This window comes from Sphaeramia orbicularis, chromosome 1 (genome assembly GCF_902148855.1).
Source record: "Sphaeramia orbicularis chromosome 1, fSphaOr1.1, whole genome shotgun sequence".
Taxonomy (NCBI): domain Eukaryota; kingdom Metazoa; phylum Chordata; class Actinopteri; order Kurtiformes; family Apogonidae; genus Sphaeramia; species Sphaeramia orbicularis.
In genome coordinates, this window is record NC_043957.1 from 52,981,073 (window position 1) to 53,002,878 (window position 21,806).

General features: G+C 37.1%; 2 protein-coding genes across 3 annotated transcripts; one reads left to right on the plus strand and one right to left on the minus strand.

Annotated features, from left to right (window-relative positions):
• Positions 1 to 2,968: 2,968 nt before the first annotated feature.
• Positions 2,969 to 13,079, minus strand: LOC115427960 (protein Wiz-like). Of its 2 annotated transcripts, none has more exons than XM_030146727.1 (9): positions 13,007 to 13,079; positions 12,580 to 12,655; positions 11,437 to 11,909; positions 9,907 to 10,687; positions 8,285 to 8,635; positions 6,033 to 6,238; positions 5,527 to 5,701; positions 5,279 to 5,423; positions 2,969 to 4,032 (listed from the first exon to the last, which is right to left on the minus strand). In XM_030146727.1, the coding sequence occupies exons 5-9, from the start codon at positions 8,481 to 8,483 to the stop codon at positions 3,876 to 3,878; spliced, it is 882 nt and encodes a 293-aa protein (XP_030002587.1). In that variant the 5' UTR covers positions 8,484 to 8,635; positions 9,907 to 10,687; positions 11,437 to 11,909; positions 12,580 to 12,655; positions 13,007 to 13,079; the 3' UTR covers positions 2,969 to 3,875. The 2 variants fall into 2 exon arrangements, with proteins under 2 accessions (XP_030002587.1, XP_030002578.1); XM_030146718.1 differs by having other exon boundaries at positions 11,437 to 11,912.
• Positions 13,080 to 14,269: 1,190 nt separating this feature from the next.
• Positions 14,270 to 20,193, plus strand: prdx2 (peroxiredoxin 2). Its single transcript, XM_030145983.1, has 6 exons — positions 14,270 to 14,380; positions 15,355 to 15,475; positions 16,549 to 16,702; positions 18,060 to 18,179; positions 18,821 to 18,951; positions 19,843 to 20,193. The coding sequence occupies exons 2-6, from the start codon at positions 15,373 to 15,375 to the stop codon at positions 19,923 to 19,925; spliced, it is 591 nt and encodes a 196-aa protein (XP_030001843.1). The 5' UTR covers positions 14,270 to 14,380; positions 15,355 to 15,372; the 3' UTR covers positions 19,926 to 20,193.
• The last annotated feature ends 1,613 nt before the right edge of the window (positions 20,194 to 21,806 follow it).

Here is a 21,806-nt window from a genome sequence, read left to right on the forward strand (position 1 = left end):
ACATTTAGCTCAAAACTCACAGTAAAAACTGACGGATGCGTTTCTGAAGACACACATCACAACACAATGAGTGGAAGGTGGACACATCGCAAAGTGAGAAACACAAATGAAGACACTGTACCCTGTGATGCTGAATGTTTCTAACAATTATCCAGCTTCTTTTTGTGATTCCAAAAGTTTCATAAAGAACTCAATGTGAATGACGTTTTGTCTGCAACCATGAATCATGTTTAATGAGAACATGAGTAAAATACGATCTGTATATGTCTTAAACATATTTACCTGTCAGTTACCTCATTGGTTTTTGTCTTTAACACCTACTCTAAGGGCAAGTGATACAAGTACTATATGTAGATATGTAAACCTGAAAGTGCCTTTATGTGCTTTTATGTATATATGATATATGATATAATTTATTCAATATAGGTCAAATTTTCATTCATCATTCATTTATTTCAGCCATAAGTAGTTTAAGTACAATATTTTTAATGTAAGATGTATTCTCTCTGTGTAATAGATTGCCATCGTACATCTTACAGTCCCACTTTTTAGTTTTTTTTTTTTTTTTTTTCCTCTTTTGATTATTTTTTAATGTATGAGTTTTTCTTTTTCACTTTTTTTTTTTTTTTTTTAACATATCCTGATGTCTCTGATCTTTTCCTCTTTGCAACTTCGTCAGTCATACTTGTTGCCAGTTGTTGTCAGATGATTAGCAGATGCACTGAGGTTTTAAAATTGAGCATGTCTATTGTATGGTGCCCTAACCAAGACTCTGTATAGCTTAAACATACTGGTGTTCCTTTATGTAGTAAAAGACTTTGATTGTTGTCTTATTCTGGCTGTTGTATTTTTGCACTTTCTTTTTGAACATTGATTATTGATTCTTTGCAACAATCATTTTTGCTCTTGGTTTTTCAAGCATTCTCCTCCTGTCTTTGATGAGCATCTGATTCCTTTGTATCTACATTTTGTGTTGTTTGGTCCAGTGAAGTCCCTACTGCTATTTATTTCTTTGGAAGAAAATGAGAGAGAATGAGTCTTTATCTTGGAATGTATAAACACTTTTTTTATTCTTATTATTTACAAGCACCACAGGAGAAGAATAAGTCTGCACAGAAGAAAAAAAAAAACTGTCTAAGGTTCATAAAACATAACACACTATTTCACATAAGTAAGGAATCACATTCATATTGGTTGTCAAGTGTCAAACGGTGAAGACTTTAACAAACCTGAGCTAGAACAGTATGTGACGACAAGGAGGAAAAGTAAAAACAGTTATCTACAACAGCAAACTACTGACAACAACATATTTATGATCAAGACAAGATCTGTATCAGACCATTAAAAAACATCAGTCAGCAGATCATTTACATGTTTAGTGTTTAAAAAAATGTATGTAAAAAGGCAACATTTATAGAAAACCAATACATGATTAGCATTTATACCTGGGAAAACAAAAAAAAAGAAAAAAACATTTGTCCTCCAATAAAATGACACCATTATGTGCTGGAAATATTTTTCAGTCAAGCTCTTGTAAAGCAATTACAATTTGTAATTGTGTGTGACCATAACATTAACCTCCTAAGACCCGACCTTTAATTTTATATATAAAAATAAACATAATTTCTAAACATGAAAGAGTTTAAGCAAATTATGTCCTTACAAGTGACTATAGTTTGCGTAAGGAAGTTTAGTTCACTAGCTGAATGTGAATGTTTCAAAAAGAAAAAAAACTACAAAAAAAATAAATAAAAAAAGTGCAAAGACACAAATCTCCAAGTACAAATTTGCTCCACATTGTACATGTTGTCTGTAGGATCAGTCCGTCACATGTAGGAAGTGACGTAAAAACAGTGTTTAGTTTGGAAAATACTACATGTAACAAACTATACAGATTTTCCAAATTCCCTGTAACACAAAAAGGCTTTTAATGATTCCTACTTCATGGTGACTTAAGCCCCAGTGTCACCGCCAAACGATTGCTTTTTAACCCATAAAGACCCAGTGATACTTTTGTTGCAGTTCCACAATTAATTTTTCTCCATATATAACATTTCTTAAGTGATTTATCACCATTTAATATAATATCATCCTTTGTATTCTGCATTTTTTTTTCAGTGAAAATCAGGTATTTTCTATATTTTATTACCTAACCATGTAGATGTTCATAACAGCTCAGATTAAAGTTGAGGGTTATTATATCAGAAACAGATATCAACAAAGATATTAATGACTGAACGTAAAAACAAGCATCTCCAATCACTATCATTAATGAAACTACATGGGTTTTACGGCTGAATTGGTGTTTTGGAAGACAACTGTTTCCACATTCACTACGGAACTTCTGAACGTCCAAATGAGTCATATCTGATTACCATGAAAAGACAACAAACTGTATTTTACGCCAATTATTTCACCATATCTATCTCTCTCTATATATATCATATTTAGATCAGGCGATGATTTTAGTTGCCAGTGTCTGTTTGGATTTTAATGGGTTAAGTCATATCATCTTAGCATGTTACTAATGCAAGTTACCAAATTTGCATGTCATATCACAGTACAAATGTTACTTGGTGTAATTAACATGTTCCAACCATAGTGACCGACAAGGTTTTGCATCTTGTCCACATTTAGTTGGACTTGGGCTATAGAGTGAGTTGACTGAATCGGACAACATCGTGTTCTGATACTAGTATGATTTTGTGAATATTAGTTGAATGCTAGCATGGACAGATGAGGACAACGGGTTTATCTTAAGAGGAATAGTAAAGTATAAGTTGTATGAAATCAAAAATGCAATGTCATCATATGCAGATGCAGGGCCTCAGGAGGTTAATATATATATATATATATATATATATATATATATATATATATATATATATATATATATATATATATATATATATATTTATTTATTTATTTATTTTTTTATTTTTTTATTTTTTATTTTTTTATTTTTTTATTTTTTTAATTCATAAAACAAAGATTAAGGCAAAGTCTGGCGAAGGAGAAACGGTGCATCACAGTGAAAAACCAACCATTCTGGTGTCATCAGGAGAAATAATAGAAATACAAATACAATTTTCATTTTCACATCATCTTAAAAAAAATGCAAGATTGGAAATAAACATTCAAATCTAACATCTGTACAAATCAAGGGCATAGGTTTGCATGTGGATGAAATGTGGGAGGAGAGGGGATGTCAGGATTGTTTTCACCAGCCAGAGCGTCAGTAACAAGAAATGAACTCACAAGTCATCATTACCCAACGTCCCCAGCCTCCTCACTGTGGAAAATAATGTCAGCTGATGTTAGTGAACACTGTGTCATCTAATGCCAACTACCAAGATAACCCTGGCTTCTCCAACCTGTGGACTGACAGTCCAGTTGTCAGCAGAGGTAAACATAAAATGGGTGAATGTAAAGAATGAGATAATTTACAGACTCAAACTAAACCAAGAGGTGATAAGACATAGGACCAGCTGAGGGAGAAGCAGCTGCATCCTCAGCGCTTCAGGTGATGATTTGTTCAAGACTTTCTAAGAGAAAATGAAAGAATAAATTACAAATGACAAAGATCAGAGGATGTTGTAGAGGAGGAGGGGTACTATTTAGATCAAGCCTATGCCTTTGGTGAAAATGGACAGATTTTAAGTGCATGGGAGACGAAAGCACCAAGTTATTAAGTGGTCTTCCAAATCGACTGGACTTTTGCTGCTTTTCTCATATGGCTCAGGGTTGCCCTCTCTAGGGCAAAAAGGGAACATCTATTTCACTTCATGTTTTAACACCAAAATGCACATGAAAGGAGCAGGCTTTGTCTCTGACATTTAAAAACTGAATGTTAATTGCAGGAAAGCATTGATAGACTAGACAGCGACTGGGTGGACGAGGGCTGGAGAGGCCACTGGTGGAGTAGGAGGGGATGCTTTGCCTTTATAGCCCAGTGTCAGGATGTGTTTCTGCAGGTGTGTAATCCACTGCTCTTGAACAGACAGAGGTCCATGAAACACCTCATCACAAAACCTGAACAGGAAGAAAGAAGGGATCTGTGATCTATTCACTGCGTTAAATGACATCATTTATAAACGCAGTTACTCTCTTACATTACAAATGAAATATCTGACAATACCAGGCTGCCTGGGGCTGTGTGATACACAGGGTGTCTCAAAAAATGGAACAGTCCAGTTGTTTTTTCTAATAATCAGGAAAATTGCAATTACAGTAAATTAAGTAACATGCATGATTTAGACAGTATGTATCATACATATCACCTGCAGCAAAACAGATCTTTCAACTGTACATTGCTTACTAGTGCTAGTGCTCTATTTCCAGTTTGACTAAAATATTGGCTTTTGCTCTAATGTTGGTCATATCCTGATGAAGGCCAATGTAACAAAAGATTCTCATTCAACAGTAAAATGGCTTTTGACTGGAAGTTCAACTCAGAGAGGCACTGTTTAGCAGTGTTTGGGTAAATCAGTGCAGGGTGGGGCCCTAAGCTCTGCTGAACAGGTAGTTAGAAAAGGCCCAATGAAGCATAATGTTCTTGGCAGGTTAACCAGAAGAATCAGGGTTGAAATGGACTGAGACAGGTTTGACCTGCTCAGTAAAATTTTTAAGAATGGAATGTTCTGGGTCAGTTGTCTCCTTTTGTGTACCTGATAACCAGTATCTGTTGGTCTTTATCAGCTATCACTAGTTGTGCACAATTGCAAAAAATTTTTGGTGGGGGTGTTCACATTTTAATAGCCCCCTTCTGCACTGAATCAGTTTTTCTTTTAATAATCGCCTGATATGCAACCCTTTTTACCATGCATGTTGCTATATTTCTTCTGTGGTCGTCGAATTTCAACAGTGTTCCTTTTTTGAGATGCTCTGTATAACTTGTAAAAATAGAACATCTATCATTTTATATTATGCTATACTGTTTATTTAATTGTGTTGCAAATCATATTCTTCATGGTAGCATTATTGAAATGTAAACTTGGGTTTCTTTTTCACAGCACAGATGAAAACAGTGCTGTATTTACTTATTATTTATTTAAAACTTTTTTGTGGTTATTTTATATCATGTAATTGTTCACTGAATTTGCAGAAATAGGCAACTGTGAGATGATATACTATATCCAGATAAAATCTATGTGCAAATGAAATGACACATGCTAGATTTGGTTTTATCACACAGCCTTGAGGGGATCCACTGAACATGACTCAATGGTACAACTTTCACTTAATTACCAACTGGATCCTCTCTCTTGTATAATCTAACCTGCATTTGAGGGAGTAGATTTTCCCCACCAGCTTGACCAAGGGGGTAAGTGGGGGCTTTGGCAGCATTGCAGGGATGCTGCCAGACCGTGGTGTTTGCTGAGAGCTGGATTCCTCCCCTGTGGTTACATGTTTTTGATGGACTCCTAAAATCACAGAGAAAAACAAACATACAGTAAATGATGTTTTATTCAGTTCTGATATAGACCATCTCTGTCCAGTGGCCTTTCCACGGTGCTCGTCACTTACCCCTTGGGGCTGCCACAGGCCGAGTATGGCCTTGCAATTGTCTCATTGAGCTGGTAGCAGCCCCAGGGTCTTCTCTGCGGACCCTGTGCTCAGACTGTTGCCCCATAATCTTCAGGCTACTGCCCGGCACAGAGTCAGAGTCCGTGGACAGCGAAGGTGAAGATGTTCTCTGGGCCTGAACAGAAAATTAACACACGGTCACAATTTCACATTAGTTAACTAGAAGCACTCGGAGAGCGCAGACCTCCGCCAAAGCTGATCAGTGGCCCCCCCCACCCCCGATCACCACCAAAATTTAATCATTTCTTCCTTATCCCATTTCCAACAAACCCTGAAAATTTCATCAAAATCTGTCCATAACTTTTGAGTTATGTTGCACACTAACGGACAGACAAACAAACAGACAGACAGACAGACAAACAAACCCTGGCAAAAACATAACCTCCTTGGCGGAGGTAATAAAGCGTTCACATCCAGAGCATAACAGATCCAAAAGCACAGCCCACCTTCTTCATATAACTACGAAAGCGCTGGGTGAGTTCCGACACCCTAGCCGGGTCCTTCCGCATCAGCTCACTGAGGAGTTCGATCGGTGAAGTCGCCCCCTCTGCCTTCCACTCATACAAGCCCAGCTGTCGGAGGTGGGCCCTAGCGTGACTGGCCAGAGCCTTACGGTTTTCAAAGTCAAACCCACACAGCTCACATGAGGTGTCTAACGCAAAGAGAAAGAGTCCTTCAGCACAGACAGATTTGGCATATATGCATTTCAATGCATGCAGTGGAAATGACAGCAACAGAAAGTAGCAAGAATATGTCATAAGATTCTGGGGAAGAACTTAAACTGATAATAATGCAAGCAGGGCTGTTAAGTCACTACTTACACATGCTGTCTTGGTACTGTTTTTACTCTTTATACCCATAAAAACCCACAGCTACTTTTGTGTCAATTCCCAAATGAATTTTTCTCTCTATTTAACCTTTCTTGAGTGATTGATCACTATTTATTATCATATTATCCTCTTTATTTTGCAGGTTTCAATGTAAATCATGTATTTTCCTATATTTAATTCACTGATCATGCAGATGTTCATTAAAGCTCAGAGTAAATTCAATGATTATATCACAAAACAGGGAAACTGAAGAAAAAGTGACTGCTTTCAGTAAAATCTATCATTAACTGACTGTAAACCATGTGTCCATCCACTGTCATTGATCCAACCCCATGGGTTTTACTAGTGAATCAGTGTTGTAGAAGAGCCTCTGAACGTCCAAATGGGTCATATCTGATGACCATGAAAAGATGACAAACTGCATTTTACACCAATTATTTACATGTATTGATAGAATTTGTGGATCAACAGGTAACAAACAGTTTAGATCAGTAGAAGACTCTGGTTGATGGTGGATATTTGGATCTTTATGCGTTAAGAGTATTTTGTGTGATAACTGAATAAATTAAACTTTTAAATACTGTATGTTTTGGGGCATTTGTAAATCTAAGTAAGTTGGTGAATGGTAGAGAAGAAACATGAGACAAGGGCAGAGAGAGTGAGGAACAATCTAGGGCCTGTTTCAGAAAATAATCTGAGCCTAATTCTGTGTCGATGAACCCTGAGAGTGAAACTCAAGTTTTAAGTACTTTTACTGTGAGTTAAGTATGTACATCATGAACACACAAAACTACTATAAGAGATGGTGATTCCCTACTGGGAGCCAAAAAAATAAACGTATGTGCAAAAATAAACACATGCTGTTATGAAGTAAATGTGAAAAACTAGCAGATGTGGGGAATAAATGGAGGGGCAAAAATTAATAATCAATATATTGATATACATAATTTATTTAGCACTGACCATTCATTTATCATTTGCCAAGTAATTCCTTTATGGACTGGCCTATATTTATTCAGTTATGCACCAATCTGACAAAAATAAAATGCATGAGGCACTGAATAAACACCACACAACAGACTCTGGACTCATGCAAACAAAAGCCAAGATGATTTCAGTAATCTGCACTAAAATTACATAAATGGAAAACAAAGTGGACCTCTATTGCACAAATTATTCAGCAGCATGTGTCCTGTGTCCTTTACATAATCCTGTAAATGTAAATTATTATTCCCTCAGTGTGACTCCATGACAGTAAAGTATCCTGATAAACTGACAGCATTTGACAAAAAATAAAATACAAAGTTGATTTAGTGGTGAGTGAAGCTGTCTGTGTTAAACTGAACACTGGAAAAAAAAATCTTAATCTTACCAAGTGTATTTTTTTCATTTCTAGTCAAAATATCTCATCATACTTAAAATAAGACATAATCACCTAAAGAGAGATTAGCAGATTGTTTTGCTTGAATTAAGCAAAAGAATCTGCATATGGAACAACTGAAAATTTCTTGTAAGATTTCATTATTCAGAAATAAGATTTTCAAGATCTACTGTCAAAAATAAGTTGTCATATCTCACTGAAAAGGTACTCTTTAGGTGATTATGTCTTATTTTAAGTGTGATGAGATATTGTGTGTAGAGATGAGAAAAATACACTTGGTAAGATTTGATTTTTGCAGGGAACTCATTTGATAGAACCAAAAGCCAGTTTTCCCTCATATCAGGAGTTTTCACTACATGCAGTCTCTGGGGCACTGGAGTGATAATAAAACTGGGTGATGTGTCGTTCAATAAAGTCTCCTACACATGGAATAATTACTGCTTTACAGTCATAAGGTTACATTAACTGAATTGTAATGAGCTCTTACCAATCGGTGAGGTCCCCGTCTTGCCAGGTGGAGATTTCTCTTTCATGGAATAGTCGAGAGGTGAAGTGGAGGGTTTGGAGGAGGGTTCTCCAGACAAAACGCTGTCCACAGACCTTCTGGAGCCTTGAGGTGTCCCTGTGACTTTGCCGGACGCTGAAGCCCCACTGGGCACTTTCATGCCTTCTTCACCTTGCATCATGACCTCTCTGAGGAGATCAATAGGTGATGTTTTGATGGACCATGTGAGGCCGAGCTGGCGCAGATGGGAGCGGACATGACAAGACAGAGCTTTGCGGGTGTCGAACAGCTGGCCACAGAAATCACACAAGACCGTTGGTGGAGACTGTACATCTGCAGGGGACAATGAGACAGGGTGGAGAGAAATTTAAGGTACTGATACACATGTATGGATGACAGACTTCCTAAGGTTTGCAACAATTAGCCAACAACAGAGAAGAGAGTTCCTCTACAGTCCAGACACTTTAGAGCAGTTTGGGTGGCACTTCATAGGTATTTAAATAATGCACTTTTACTGTCACTGCAATACCAAAATGTGCAATAAATAAACAGCATAAGACTACCTGAAAAACTGTGCTTGAAAAAAGCAACCGCATTGACATGTGCCATGAATTCACCCCATTTGGTAAAGAAGACCCTGTTCACCATCAGCTACCCTTATATAAACTATCAAAAAAACAAAAGAGCATATATACATATGTATAAAAACAACAATAATCTTGGTCTAAATTTATCTGATTCAATACGAATTGATCACATAAGGTCAAAGTCTAGTGCCACATCCTTGAAAGGGTTGCAGTACTAGAATGATACAAAAAAAAATCTAGGTCTAAAGATTTGTATTTGTGGATTTCTTAGATTTTAGGTACCTTGTAGGTTTGTAGTCTCTGGGTGATTTCTACACAAGATTTCTTCATTTTAATTTGATCAACATCTTGTCTGTGTTGTGTTGATGTTTGTATAAGTTCTCATTGTCCAGGTCATCAGTCTTGATCTTATACTGTTAAGTGCTTTGGGCTACAATCTGAATGAAAAGAGCTATACAAGTAAGTAATGCTGAAGCTGAAATTTGTTACCGTTTGTTGACTTTAGACGAAAATTTGTGATGCTTATGAAAATGAAAACAGGTTGAAATGCATCCATTGCTTTCAGCTGTTTTGCAATTTCAAGAAGTATTATAAACTCAACTGTGACTATAGACACCTCCATTTACCAGTCACACTCTACAAGAATTCAGAATTGAGTTTGCAAGCTCTTTCACTAACAAGTAGATGTCTTTGTTTTTAGTTCATCTTTGTCACTTTTACATTTTGGTACTTCTGATATGTTCATTGTACGTTTTACATATCTTGTGTTTGAAATCCATAATTCCATCTTATCTTACCTCCAGCTGTTCCTGTTTTTAAGTAGACCTCTCTGTTTTTAATTCATCTTTGTCACTTTTCCTTTTTTGGTATTTCTGATATGTCCATTGTATGTCTCAAATGTTTATTTTGTCTCGGCTATATTGGAAATAAGGTTGCGTCCTCAATATACCTCCGTGTTTAAATAAAGGTTATGAATGAATGATATGAACATCAAGAATTAACAGGATTCTGTGTTACCCGCATCAAGAGGCTTGGAAACAATAGTAGGACCAGCCGGCTTCTGAGTGGGAGAGCTGCTAATGGTGCGGATCCACGCATTGGAACAGAAACCTCAGTTCCACAAGCTCCGTTTTGGCTTCCGAAGGAGGGGGTCCACTGCGAGGCGAAACCCTTTTTTAGTCCTTTGGAGCCCGGTGAGGAGACTGAGGATGCTTTGGGGGAAAACGTCTGGGACTGGCCAGGAGCCGCAGACAGAGGCAGAGTTAGGGGGAGAACTCGTGGCTGGAGACTGTCCTGCAGATGAGTTGGCTTTAAGCTTGGTGTTTTCAGCGGATGGAGCCCTTTCAACATCCCGCGGTGTCACCAGCTCTTGGACCGTCTCAATCGCAGAGCTTTTCCCCAGCAAGTCATTCACCCCGATGTGACGCAGGTGGTAACGTGCATGGATGGCAAGGCCTTTGCGATTCTCAAACATCTCCCCACACAGAATACAAGTAAACTCCACCAGTCCTTTTGGCCGTTTGCTGGTGCCGGAGATATGGGTGGAGGGGACAGATCAGCAGGACGTTTGGAGGAGGGTCTTGGAGGGCTGTCAGAGCTGATTGCTCTTGTTCACTGCTGATGGGCTTGACATCTTCATCCTCCATGATTTGGTAAGAGATATTCAATAGGGCTGCCTTTGACTTCACTGTCAGCGATTCCGATTTGACGCAGATGGACTCGAGCATGACTGGCTAAGCTTTTCGTGTCTCGTACCAGCAGCCACAAAGCTGGCACACATGGACCTCATCACTGGTGTCTGAAGTCATAAGATTGAGAAAAAGGATGAAAGAAGGTTAATGAGTTGGAAGCAGATTATTGTGTTATATCCTGAGACCCAGGAAAGTAAATGTTTAGCTTTTTTTACATTAAATAATTGTCTTGATTGGAAAAAGCATAATGCAACAGATTTTCAGATACAATTTTTATTTATTTTTTCATAGAATGAATGTCCTTTGCAGTGGACAGGATTTTTTTTTTCAAAGTAAAGCTGTGAAACTCTTGTCCCCTACAGAGGACAAAAATGCATTGCTGGGTCTCAGGAGGATATTCAGTTAAGACTCAAACTAAAACAAGCAATTAAAAAAAAAAAACCCGTTTGTCAGCTTTGGTTTTTCTTAAGGGTAACTATTTATGGGGAACAAGAATAAGATGGTTTTGCTAAATACAGGACCTTCATAGAACATTTTGTAAATCATATTTGGTGTATTTGAGCGTCATTCTTTCATCCCACCTTATACTGTATCTATAAATCACAGCTTTGTTAAATACTGTAAAACTTGTCAATTCCTCCAAACAAAAATATAAAATAAAAATACCTATTCACTAGGACTAACACTACTAATAAAAAACAACAATGGAAAGACACATTTATGATAGAAACTGTAAAGTCTAAGAATTCTTGTTCGTATACATATTATATTAAGATGTGCATCTATATATGTGCATCTACAGCTTTGAAACTTCATAAAGAAATTGCATTTGGCACCTCTTTACATTCAGACATACCTAAAGTGATCGGGGCATCAGTTTCCAGTGGTGCCCAGAGTGGCTTGGTTAAGTTTCCTAAGGAGGAAGAGGTACCTTCACTTAATCTAGATTCAGCCATCCTGAGAGCAGATGGAGATAAAGGGAGAAGAGTGGATTCTTTTAATCTGACTGGAGATCCCTGGGGATCCAACTTCTGTGGGGTTGTGATAACTCTGTCCCCTGCTTTGAGAGAGGGATTTTCATCCTCTGATACTAAACTGGACTCCTGTTGGTCTCCTGTAGGGCTCAGTCCAGTCACATAAGAATCTGCTTTCAAATCTGGGAGGGAACCATCTCTCTCTTGATCAACTGATAAAGAAGTTCTATTGGAGCGCCACTGGTTTCTGACAATGTGACGCCTAGTTGCCGTAGATGCAGGCGGGCATGGCTGGAGAGCCCTCGGCGTGTCTCAAAGTATGTTCCACAGACTTCACACATAACCGGTTGAGCAACTCCTGTAGAACAGGTCATATAAGAGATTATCAGAACAAAACTCAGTATTAGTGTCTCCAATTAATGACAGCCTCCATTTTAAAGGTTGCATTATAACAAAACAGGCACACAAACACTTGTCAAGATCTGGTCACTTTCTGAAAAGCTCTACACAGCACCAAAATTGAATGAATGAATATATATATATATATATATATATATATATATATATATATATATATATATATATATATATGTATAGATAGATAGATAGATAGATAGATATTTATATATATATATATTTATATATATATATATATATAGACTGGTTCCCTTGTTCCCTATCCAGTTATTCATATTTATCTTAACTATTTTCAAACCCATTGTTGTCCTTGTTTCTAGCTGAATGTTTGTTTTATATTAGGCCTATGTTTAAGTGTGTTTGGGTTTATGTTGAAATTGTACGTCATGAGCTGAGGAAAAAAACAAAAAAACAAGCCAATTTCCTTGTATGTGTTCACATACTTGGCTGACAAAGCTGATTCTGAATGTGACAAACAGTTTACTTTATGTAAAAGGTGAAACTGAATGTGCTTTTAAGCATACATTGGCAACTTTCAGTAAAGACATTCAGGGTGTGTAACATCAGAAATCATGAAAATAAATGTATTTCTGTGCTTACACTCTCACCTGGTGAATCCATGGCTGGTTATTATTACTATTATGTGGTGGGTTTAAAACACAGGGATGTCACTGCTTTGAACTCCTGTGAACACAGGTTAAGAGGTTATGACAGACACTAAACTTGGCTTCTCAACAAAAACTCAAGCAATCAAACTTAAAGTTTTTCAAGATGACATATCTGCATAATAACCCAATGAGACTAACACAACACATTCCATTATTAGACTGCAGTTAGTTACACAAGCATCTTCTAAGTTAAAGCTATCAAAGCTAGCATGGCTACACCCTCTGCTTCCCTTTGTTTTGCTCTAGAGGCTCGATAACATTGGCTTGCAACCTTGCACAATTTACGTTTCATTTTGGTAAAATACACAATAACTCAAAGGGGTCATGGACTTCTATATGTATCCCACCATAATAAAAATTTATTTACCTAAAAGACCTAGCAGAAGGCTTCAGCATACAGGCTACGGTGAACACACCAAATGTAGCGGATGGTAGCTCTCACCACCCTTTACCGGTGATTTGTACTTTTCAAAATAAAAGCTTCAGGATAATCGGATACACCTGAATACGGAAGCGTATTGCATTCACATGGAAAAATAAAAATCGGCTGTTTTATAATCAACCAGATAATTATCTCGTAAAAAAAACAGAGCCGCTTTGATTTTTTTTTTTTTTTTTTCATCAAACCGTTTACTCTCAATTACGAGATATCTTCTTTCATTAATTCAGAAAAACAGAGCCGATTTTTATATTTTCACTAGTTGCTGTCCAAAACTGAGCAGTGTTGTTGACCAGGTAAATATAGGACACACTCTGTTTTCATATTAAAGTGTTACACCTCACTGAACAAATACACTATGATCACACACAGACTATGAAAATATAAAAATCGGCTCTGTTTTTCCTAATTAATGAGAGAATTATCTCATAATTATGAGTAATGGTTTTATAGGGGAAAAAATCAAAAACCAAATCGGCCCCTGTTTTTACGAGATAATTATCTCGTTGATTCAGAAATACAGCTGATTCTTATTTTTCCATGTGAATGCAATATGCTTCCGTAGAAAAGATATTGCTGAATTTCTGCATCTCTATTATTTATTTAACCCGTAATGACCCAAACAGCCATTGGCGACAAAAATCATCTACTGATGTAAAAGGTTTAGTCCATGTTGATCCACTAATCCTATCGATGCATGTAAATAAGTGATGTAAAATACAGTTTGTCATCTTTCATGGTCATCAGATATGACCCATTTGGATGTTCAGAGGCTCCGTAGTGTACGTGAAAACACCGTCGTCTACAACAGTGATTCATCAGTAAAACCCAAGGAGTTGGATCAGTGACAGTGGATGGAGACACTTGGTTTATGTTCAGTTATTGATATCTCTTTTCTGAAAAAAGTCACTTCATTTCAATTGTTTGTTTCTGTATAATAACTCTCAACTTTATTCGAGCATCAACCATGAGCAATCAATGAAATAGAGGAAAATACATGATTTACACTGAAAAAATACAAAATAAGCAGGATAATATTACAATAAATGGCGATAAATCACTTAAGAAAGGTTAAATATGGAGAAAAAATGTATTTGGGAACTGCCACAAAAACAGCACTGGGTCTTTATGGATTTACGTAACACGTTGGTTTAGTTTCAGCTTTTACTTTGACAGGTGTTGTTTTCACTTCCGGGGGCGTCCCTGGCCCGCCTACCTCTCGCGCCTCCTTTCTGTGAGCCCGTCTCCTCCAGCCGCCTGCAGACCACCGCTCTGTGAACTTCTGTTCGGCTCTACTTACAGGTGAGTCAGAATGTTATGCGTTTTCATCCTCCTTCACTTTGTTAAACTTACATCTATTTGCACCCTCGACACAGGAGTATTAATCACTGAAACGGGAAGAGAATAGAGCCAAAGAGAAGCGGTGCAGTAGACAAAGCTAACTGAATGCTAGCCAAAGCAGTGCGGGTCACTTGCTCCCCTCCTCAAGTATTTGGGCCTGTTCCTCACTCTTTCTTTGTCCCACGGAGCTGCAACTTCCATGCAAGACTGGTGTTATTTGTCTTTACTCACTCTTGCTATTTTTTTTTTTAATTTAATATGACAAATGTAAAGCCTCTCTACTGCGCGGTTGAACTTTGGCCAATAATAATCAGCAGCACGCGGACAGATAATACGAGGTGACAAAGCATTGTTAGCATTTGTTGGTTTTATCATTTATAACCAACAAAACGTCTTCTGAGCAAATTTTATTTAAAGATCTTCAATTGGGTTACGTTACAAAGAGTGAACCCGTTCGTTGTTGCCGGGGAGGTCTAATGGATCAATAAAATCAGCAACTTAATGGAATTTTCTTTTAGTTTCTATATGACTGCAAAATTGAAGACGTATCCTGTTATGTCATATAGTCTATGTATATACACCCATATGCACACTGTTTCCTTGGAAAAAAAATTATATATGCATTGGGTATTTCTGATTATGTTATGTAAGCTCCCTAATGGTCTATTGTTCCCTGCTGGGTGAACATGACTTGCATGTGACTGAACAGGCTTTTGATCTCCTAAACCTGAGTGCCTGGTTAGATCCCAAACACTTGATCTTTGTAGCCTAAATGTCATGTTTGATCTTCTGCTTAAAGTGTCAGAGTACTTGGCTGCCTTCAGATCTCCAGGTTGAGTTCTAGTCTCCACCTGCTGTGACTCCACTCATCTGCAGTAGTCTGTGTGCATCAGTAATTCTCTCATATTTATAAGTACCATCTGTTTTGTCCTCAGTATTCGATCACCAACACCATGTCTGCTGGAAACGCTAAGATCGGCAAGCCTGCCCCAGACTTCAAAGCCACAGCAGTTGTGGATGGACAGTTCAAGGACATCAAGCTGTCGGATTATAGAGGTAACTGTTTTTTTTCTTCTCTCCCATCCTTAGGCTGTGCATACACTGGTGTGTACACTTTGCTGTGTACAGTTCCTGCCTGTCTGCTCTCCTCAAACAGACTTTAGCATTTGTATGCAGAGTTTTTAAGCCTTTACCAAATGTCGTTAGACTTCAGGGTGAGATCAAGGGCGTCACAGATGGACAGCTCACTACTTTTTGATTCATAACTTTTGAACCAGACAAGTTTAAAACAAATATTACACATGATTGGAAAGGTTTAAATGGCATCTTAAACATATTCAAAGGGCAAAATTTTGTTTCAAATATTTGTAAATGAAAGATATCAAAAAGTACTGTGTCACAAATGGACAAAAAAAAGTCTATTTTTTGGAAGAATTACGAAGTTCTCAAAAGTGAAGTTCCTATGACATTTTCATCCTAAAATGTGTTCAGGGTACACCTTAAACCTTCTATTTTACAACCTAATAATTGGTTAGAGGAAAATAATATTTTATCATACCTGAGCAGCAAGAGTTTTGACAAATGGCAGCATCATGGATGGACAAAGCCAAAAACGTCACGGATGGACAACAAAAGTAAATATCAAATTAAACATTTTTTTTTTTTTAAATTATCAATATTATATTTTATTTATTTTTTTACAATATCTACAACATAGAAATAATATTGACATTATATTCAAATGTATTTTGCATAGATATATGCATTTATTAATTTTAAACACTGTTTAGAACATGAGATAAATAATATGATAGTCAAATATCAATGTGTTTGGAATAAATTTACTTTATTAATGAGACTTTATATAATGAACCCAGAATGACGGCACAAAACTTTGTCACTTTCCAAACATTCACACTCATAAAACTCCTCAAATTAATTTTTTCACAATTTTTTTTTTTCATTTCAATATATTTTCCTGAAACTGTAAGTAATTACCTACCCAAAAATATAAGTTTGGTGTAGATTATTTTAATTTAATTTTTTTTGACCATATGTTAACCTTCCCTTGACTTCGCCCTTCACCAGACCTAATGGTTGCTGTTTTTCATCCTGTCTGTGGTCTTTAGGGAAGTATGTGGTCCTCTTCTTCTACCCTCTGGACTTCACGTTCGTGTGTCCCACTGAGATCGTGGCTTTCAGCGACAGATCTGATGAGTTTCGCAAAATCGGCTGCGAGGTTATTGGGGCCTCCATTGACTCTCACTTCAGTCACTTGGCCTGGTGAGAATTTGTTATTGTTGAGAGTAGCGATAGAATAATTAATCAACGCCAATGGGACGTTGTGTAAACTACTGGCTGGAAATGATTGATGTTACACATGTATTGATGAATGACCTTTAATTTGATTCCCAGTGGTTTGTTTATTTATTTGTGGTTTTTTATTTTGACTTTGTCCTTTTCATCAAGTATTTGGTTTCTAATAAAGTGAAAAAAATACAGTCGTGGAAAAAATTATTAGACCGTCAAAGTCATCAAAAACAATAGTTATGCAATCAAGTACTAACTCCTGTGTGTATCATGTGACTAAAACAGCCAGAGAAGAAAACATGGAATGCCTAAAGCTCTGTTTTTGACAGTACAGTGCCATAGATTTTGATATAAGAACTGAAGTAATTTTGGTTATTTTCAAGAAAGCCATGGAAAATGGCTAGATATCAGCCCTGGAATTAAACTCTTTTGAGCTATTTTTATTGTTATCATTATATTTGTCCAAACAAATGTACCTTTAGTTGTACCAGGCATTAAAATGAGCAAGAAATTAAAGGAAACAAGGGGTGGTCTAATAATTTTTTCCGCGACTGTAATTTCAGACTTAGACAATGTGTTTGTATGTCAAAATTTTGATTAACTGGCTGTTTTATACATACAAACTACTGTTATTATGTCAGCCTTTAAAGATCTACCACCAGGCAACCTGTAACTGATGTGTTTGGGGTATTTTTAAACATATACTTGGTGTATAACCTGTTTACATTCCAGTTGATCTGCAAGAACTGTAAGTATTTGCTATTTGTGCAATATGGGGAAAAAATTTTATTTGTATTATTAAAGTGGACATCCACACTTGGCAAATGGCAATTTCACCGTTAAAAGGGAAGATCTGACGCAATGACTGAGCTCATTTATCAGTTTATCTTGTGCCGTTCTGCTCCTCTGCACAGTCCTGATAAGGTTCAACGTACGGAGGATAGTTGGCTCTGACTTACTTTCTAGAAGAATGTCAGAGAGCAATGAGATTTTTTTTTTTTTTTCATAGGGTTAATTTTGTTTCAGATGCCTTTTTTCAAAGTCCTGAGGCATTCTTGACACCGGATGTATAAAAACACCACGGTCACTTTTTTTTTTTTTTTAATTAGCATGGATTCAGTTACGTAGACATCAGTTTTGGTATTCAGGTACTTTTTTAGAACATTTTAGTTTTTCAACCACATTTATCCATTCAAAGCCACTAGAGACATACAACATTAAAGCGGATTAAACTGTTTATTTTTAGTGCCCAGTGTACACTTACTAATGCTATGTTTTTTTGTTTTGTTTTGTTTTTTTTGTTTATCACTAAATATTGATTTTCCTACAGGATCAACACACCAAGGAAGCAGGGAGGTCTGGGTAACATGAAGATTCCCCTTGTCGCTGACCTCACCAAGTCCATCTCCACAGACTATGGTGTGCTCCACGATGACGGCATTGCATTCAGGTCAGGTTCACTGTTTGTTTTTATGGGAATATTCCATGTTCCTCCACTGGACTATGACAACTTTGGATTGATTAGGTTCGTCATGCCTTCCATTCCAAATGTTACAGATTTTCTTGTGATCAGACAAGTAGAACTGAGGAAAGATGGGGTTTTTTTTGTTTTTTGTTTTTTTTTTTAACCTGCTGATGGTTTTAGCTTTAACTTTAGCCTTAATCAGAGCTGTCAAACACTTCCTGCTGAAACTACAGCCGAAACCCTCAGCAGGTAAAAAAAAAAAAATCTTTCCTCAATTCTACTCATCTTATCACAAGAAAATCTCAAACAATGACTACTTTGATCAGATGCCTCTAGTTGTGAAAGAGTAAATGACAAGCATTATTCTTATTTTCAAATAAGCTGCTTTAATGTGTGTCTCAACATTTTTACTTGCAAAGGAGTATCTAACAAGAGGAAACAAATCACGGACGCGAGCTAAAGATTATTTCCTGACCAGTATTTCACTTATAAACTCAGTTGGTCGTTCAGATAAAAGCCTTTCAGCATTCACACCATACCAAAAAAAAAAACACAACGTACATACACTGTATTTTATTTGTCTTGTCTCACACTAATGTATAAGCATCTGTATTGGTGCTTTTCAGGGGTCTGTTTGTGATTGACGACAAGGGTATCTTGAGACAAATCACCATCAACGACCTGCCCGTGGGCCGCTCTGTGGATGAGACTCTGCGCCTGGTCCAGGCTTTCCAGCACACCGACAAGTATGGAGAGGGTGAGTAAAGAAAGGGCACAGCGGCTTCATTTTCAGATAAAAGTAGATTGTCTGTCTCGAATACAGAACTCAAGGCATGCAGCGTACAAGCACTGTAGTTCATTTTAAATACTTTATGGTGTTCATCTCATAGCTGTAGTTGCTTTTTAGATTTTTATCCCTTTCTTGTCTTTTTTTTATGTTTGTGAAAATCTGAAGAATTAACAGTTTCTTTATGGTCTGAATAACTCCAGTTGAAGTACTAGGATAAACTCAACTAAAACTGGTGTAGTTATAAGCAGTTGAGGATAGAATCATCATTATTTTGGAAATTAGGTCAAGATTTAGTAAGAACACATCCTCCTACCCATCAGTTCAACCTACGATTGTAGTTCACCAACACTGGATAATTGTTCAGCTGTTTCTTTTCTGTATTTTCCTACTAACTAGCCACCCCAGTTTATTTGAGTGAGATATTGTAAAAGGTAAAATTAACTTTGAAATTACATTTTTTCAAAACTCTTGGATGTGCTGGAAAGTGTATTGTCACAAAGCTGAAATGACATGCATAGCTAAAAATTATAATGTCACTTTAAAGCAGCATAATATGAATCTCCAAACATATTGGATATGTAATATTAAAATGCTGATGAGGAATATTTGACTGCACAACTCCATTTTACTTTTCCTACTTTAAGTCCATTTTGCTTTTACTGAAGGTGTTTAGTGCAGAACCCTGGGCTTTCAGTGGTCTGTTTAGTACTTTTATGTTTGTTGGAACACATTGGCCTTGCAGTATTGGTTTACCCTCATGGCTATTAACCTGTGTACTTTGACCTCAGGGTGTGCATGGTTCAGCATGTCTCACCTAAGCCTTGTGGTTAAAACTTTGCCCTTCCTTCCTCTCTGCAGTTTGCCCTGCTGGCTGGAAACCTGGCAGCGACACCATCGTCCCTGATGTTGAGAAGAGTAAAGAATTCTTCTCCAAGCAGTAAACGTGACCCTTTTCCAACTGACTTCCTAAAACAGCACTTGGCTTCTAATGAAAGTGAAGCAGTACCATAACGTCCAATCTGTTAAACCGAGCAAAGTTCTGAAAGTTGTTAGTTGCAGTTCTTATCTTTGTACGTCCAGTGTACAACCGGTGGGGCAACCTCATAGTCTAAAGCACTGAAAGTTTAGTTGTTTCTTTTTCAGAAAAAATTTGTATTTTCCTCTGTCATTAATCGCATAACCATCTTTATTAAAGCAGTGGGAAAATTATATCTGACCTGTTGTGTTTTTGAACGAGCAGGAATACTAACCCATAAAGACCCAAACATTCACCGGTGCCCAAAAGCATCTACTGATCTAAACTGTTTAATACCTGTTGATCTATTAATCCTATCTATCCATGGAAATAATTGGTGTAAAATACAGTTTGTCATCTTTTCATTGTCATCAGACATGACCCATTTGGATGTTCAGAGGCTCCGTACTGTCATCTTCAACAACACCAGTAAAGCACATGGAGTTTGATCAATGACAGTGGATGGAGACACTTGCTTTATATTTAGTTAATATATTTTACTGAAAGTAACTTTTTTTCTTCAATTTTATCTGTTTTTCATATAATAAACCTCAAATTTAATCTGAATTTTTATGAACATTTACATCAAGGGTGCCCAATCCTGGTCCTCGAGAGCTACTATCCTGCATGTTTTAGATGTTTCCCTCTCCCAACACACCTGACGGTCGTTATCAGGCTTCTGCAGAGCTTGATGATAGGCTTATCATTTGAATCAGGTGTGTTGGAAGAGGGACACATCTAAAACATGCAGGATAGTAGCTCTGGAGGACCAGGGTTGGACACCCCTGATTTATGTGATTAGCAAATTAAATAATGGAAAATACTTGATTTTGACCGAAAAAATACAGGAGGATAATACTATTATAAATGATGATAAATCACTTAAAGGTCACATACAGAGAAACATTTGTGAACTGACACAAAAGTACTACTGAGTCTCTATGGGTAAATTATATTGTAGTTTTCCACTTCTGTCCTCTAGGTGGCGTCACTAGTCTCACTGAATTAGTTTTGAGTTTCTGTAAACCGATATAAGGAGTACGTGAGACCTTACAGGTTGGAACTACTGTGGAATTCACATGTTTTGTCGGAGTATTGGGTCCTTGGAAGAGGATCTGAGTAAGTCGTGAGGTGGTGAAGTCTTGGTTAATGTTGGAATTATTGTGGTTTTTGACTCAGCACAACTTGGCAACGCTTATTGGGAAAGGTTTGGGTTATCGGATGTGATTTAACACGAATATCATGACTGTCACATCAGCAAGAGTCATCACTATTTAACTAATATGTCTTATGTTTAACGTCTTTATGTCAAAACATAAATTAATGACTGAGGACATATTGAATTAGACCCTAATAAGTGCAGTCTGTTCCATATGTTAGAAATAAAGGAGCTCTGAATAATAATAATATAATAATATAATAAAGGATGGAAACACACTGACATTAAGGCTTATATAAAACTGATATTTGTGAAAGTTCCTCTGACACAAAACTAATGGTCTACATGTTTGTCTGGAACTTTTTTCGACCATTTTTCCTGTAGGGCTTGTTTTGGGAAATAGAAAGCAGAATGGGGAAACTCCCTTAACTTTAATAAGCCTCTCATTGACGACGCTCCTCATTGACACACAGGCTGTGGTGTGAAGAGGGCGTGAAAAAGAGCGAGCAACGCTTCTGACCGGCAATGTAGGAAGGAGTTCCCAGAAACCTTTTCGTGATGTGACGTTTGTTAACAAAATTGACCATATATGGACCGACGCATGTACGTCAGTAGGGAAACAATCCTACGCTGGGACGTCTCCAACGT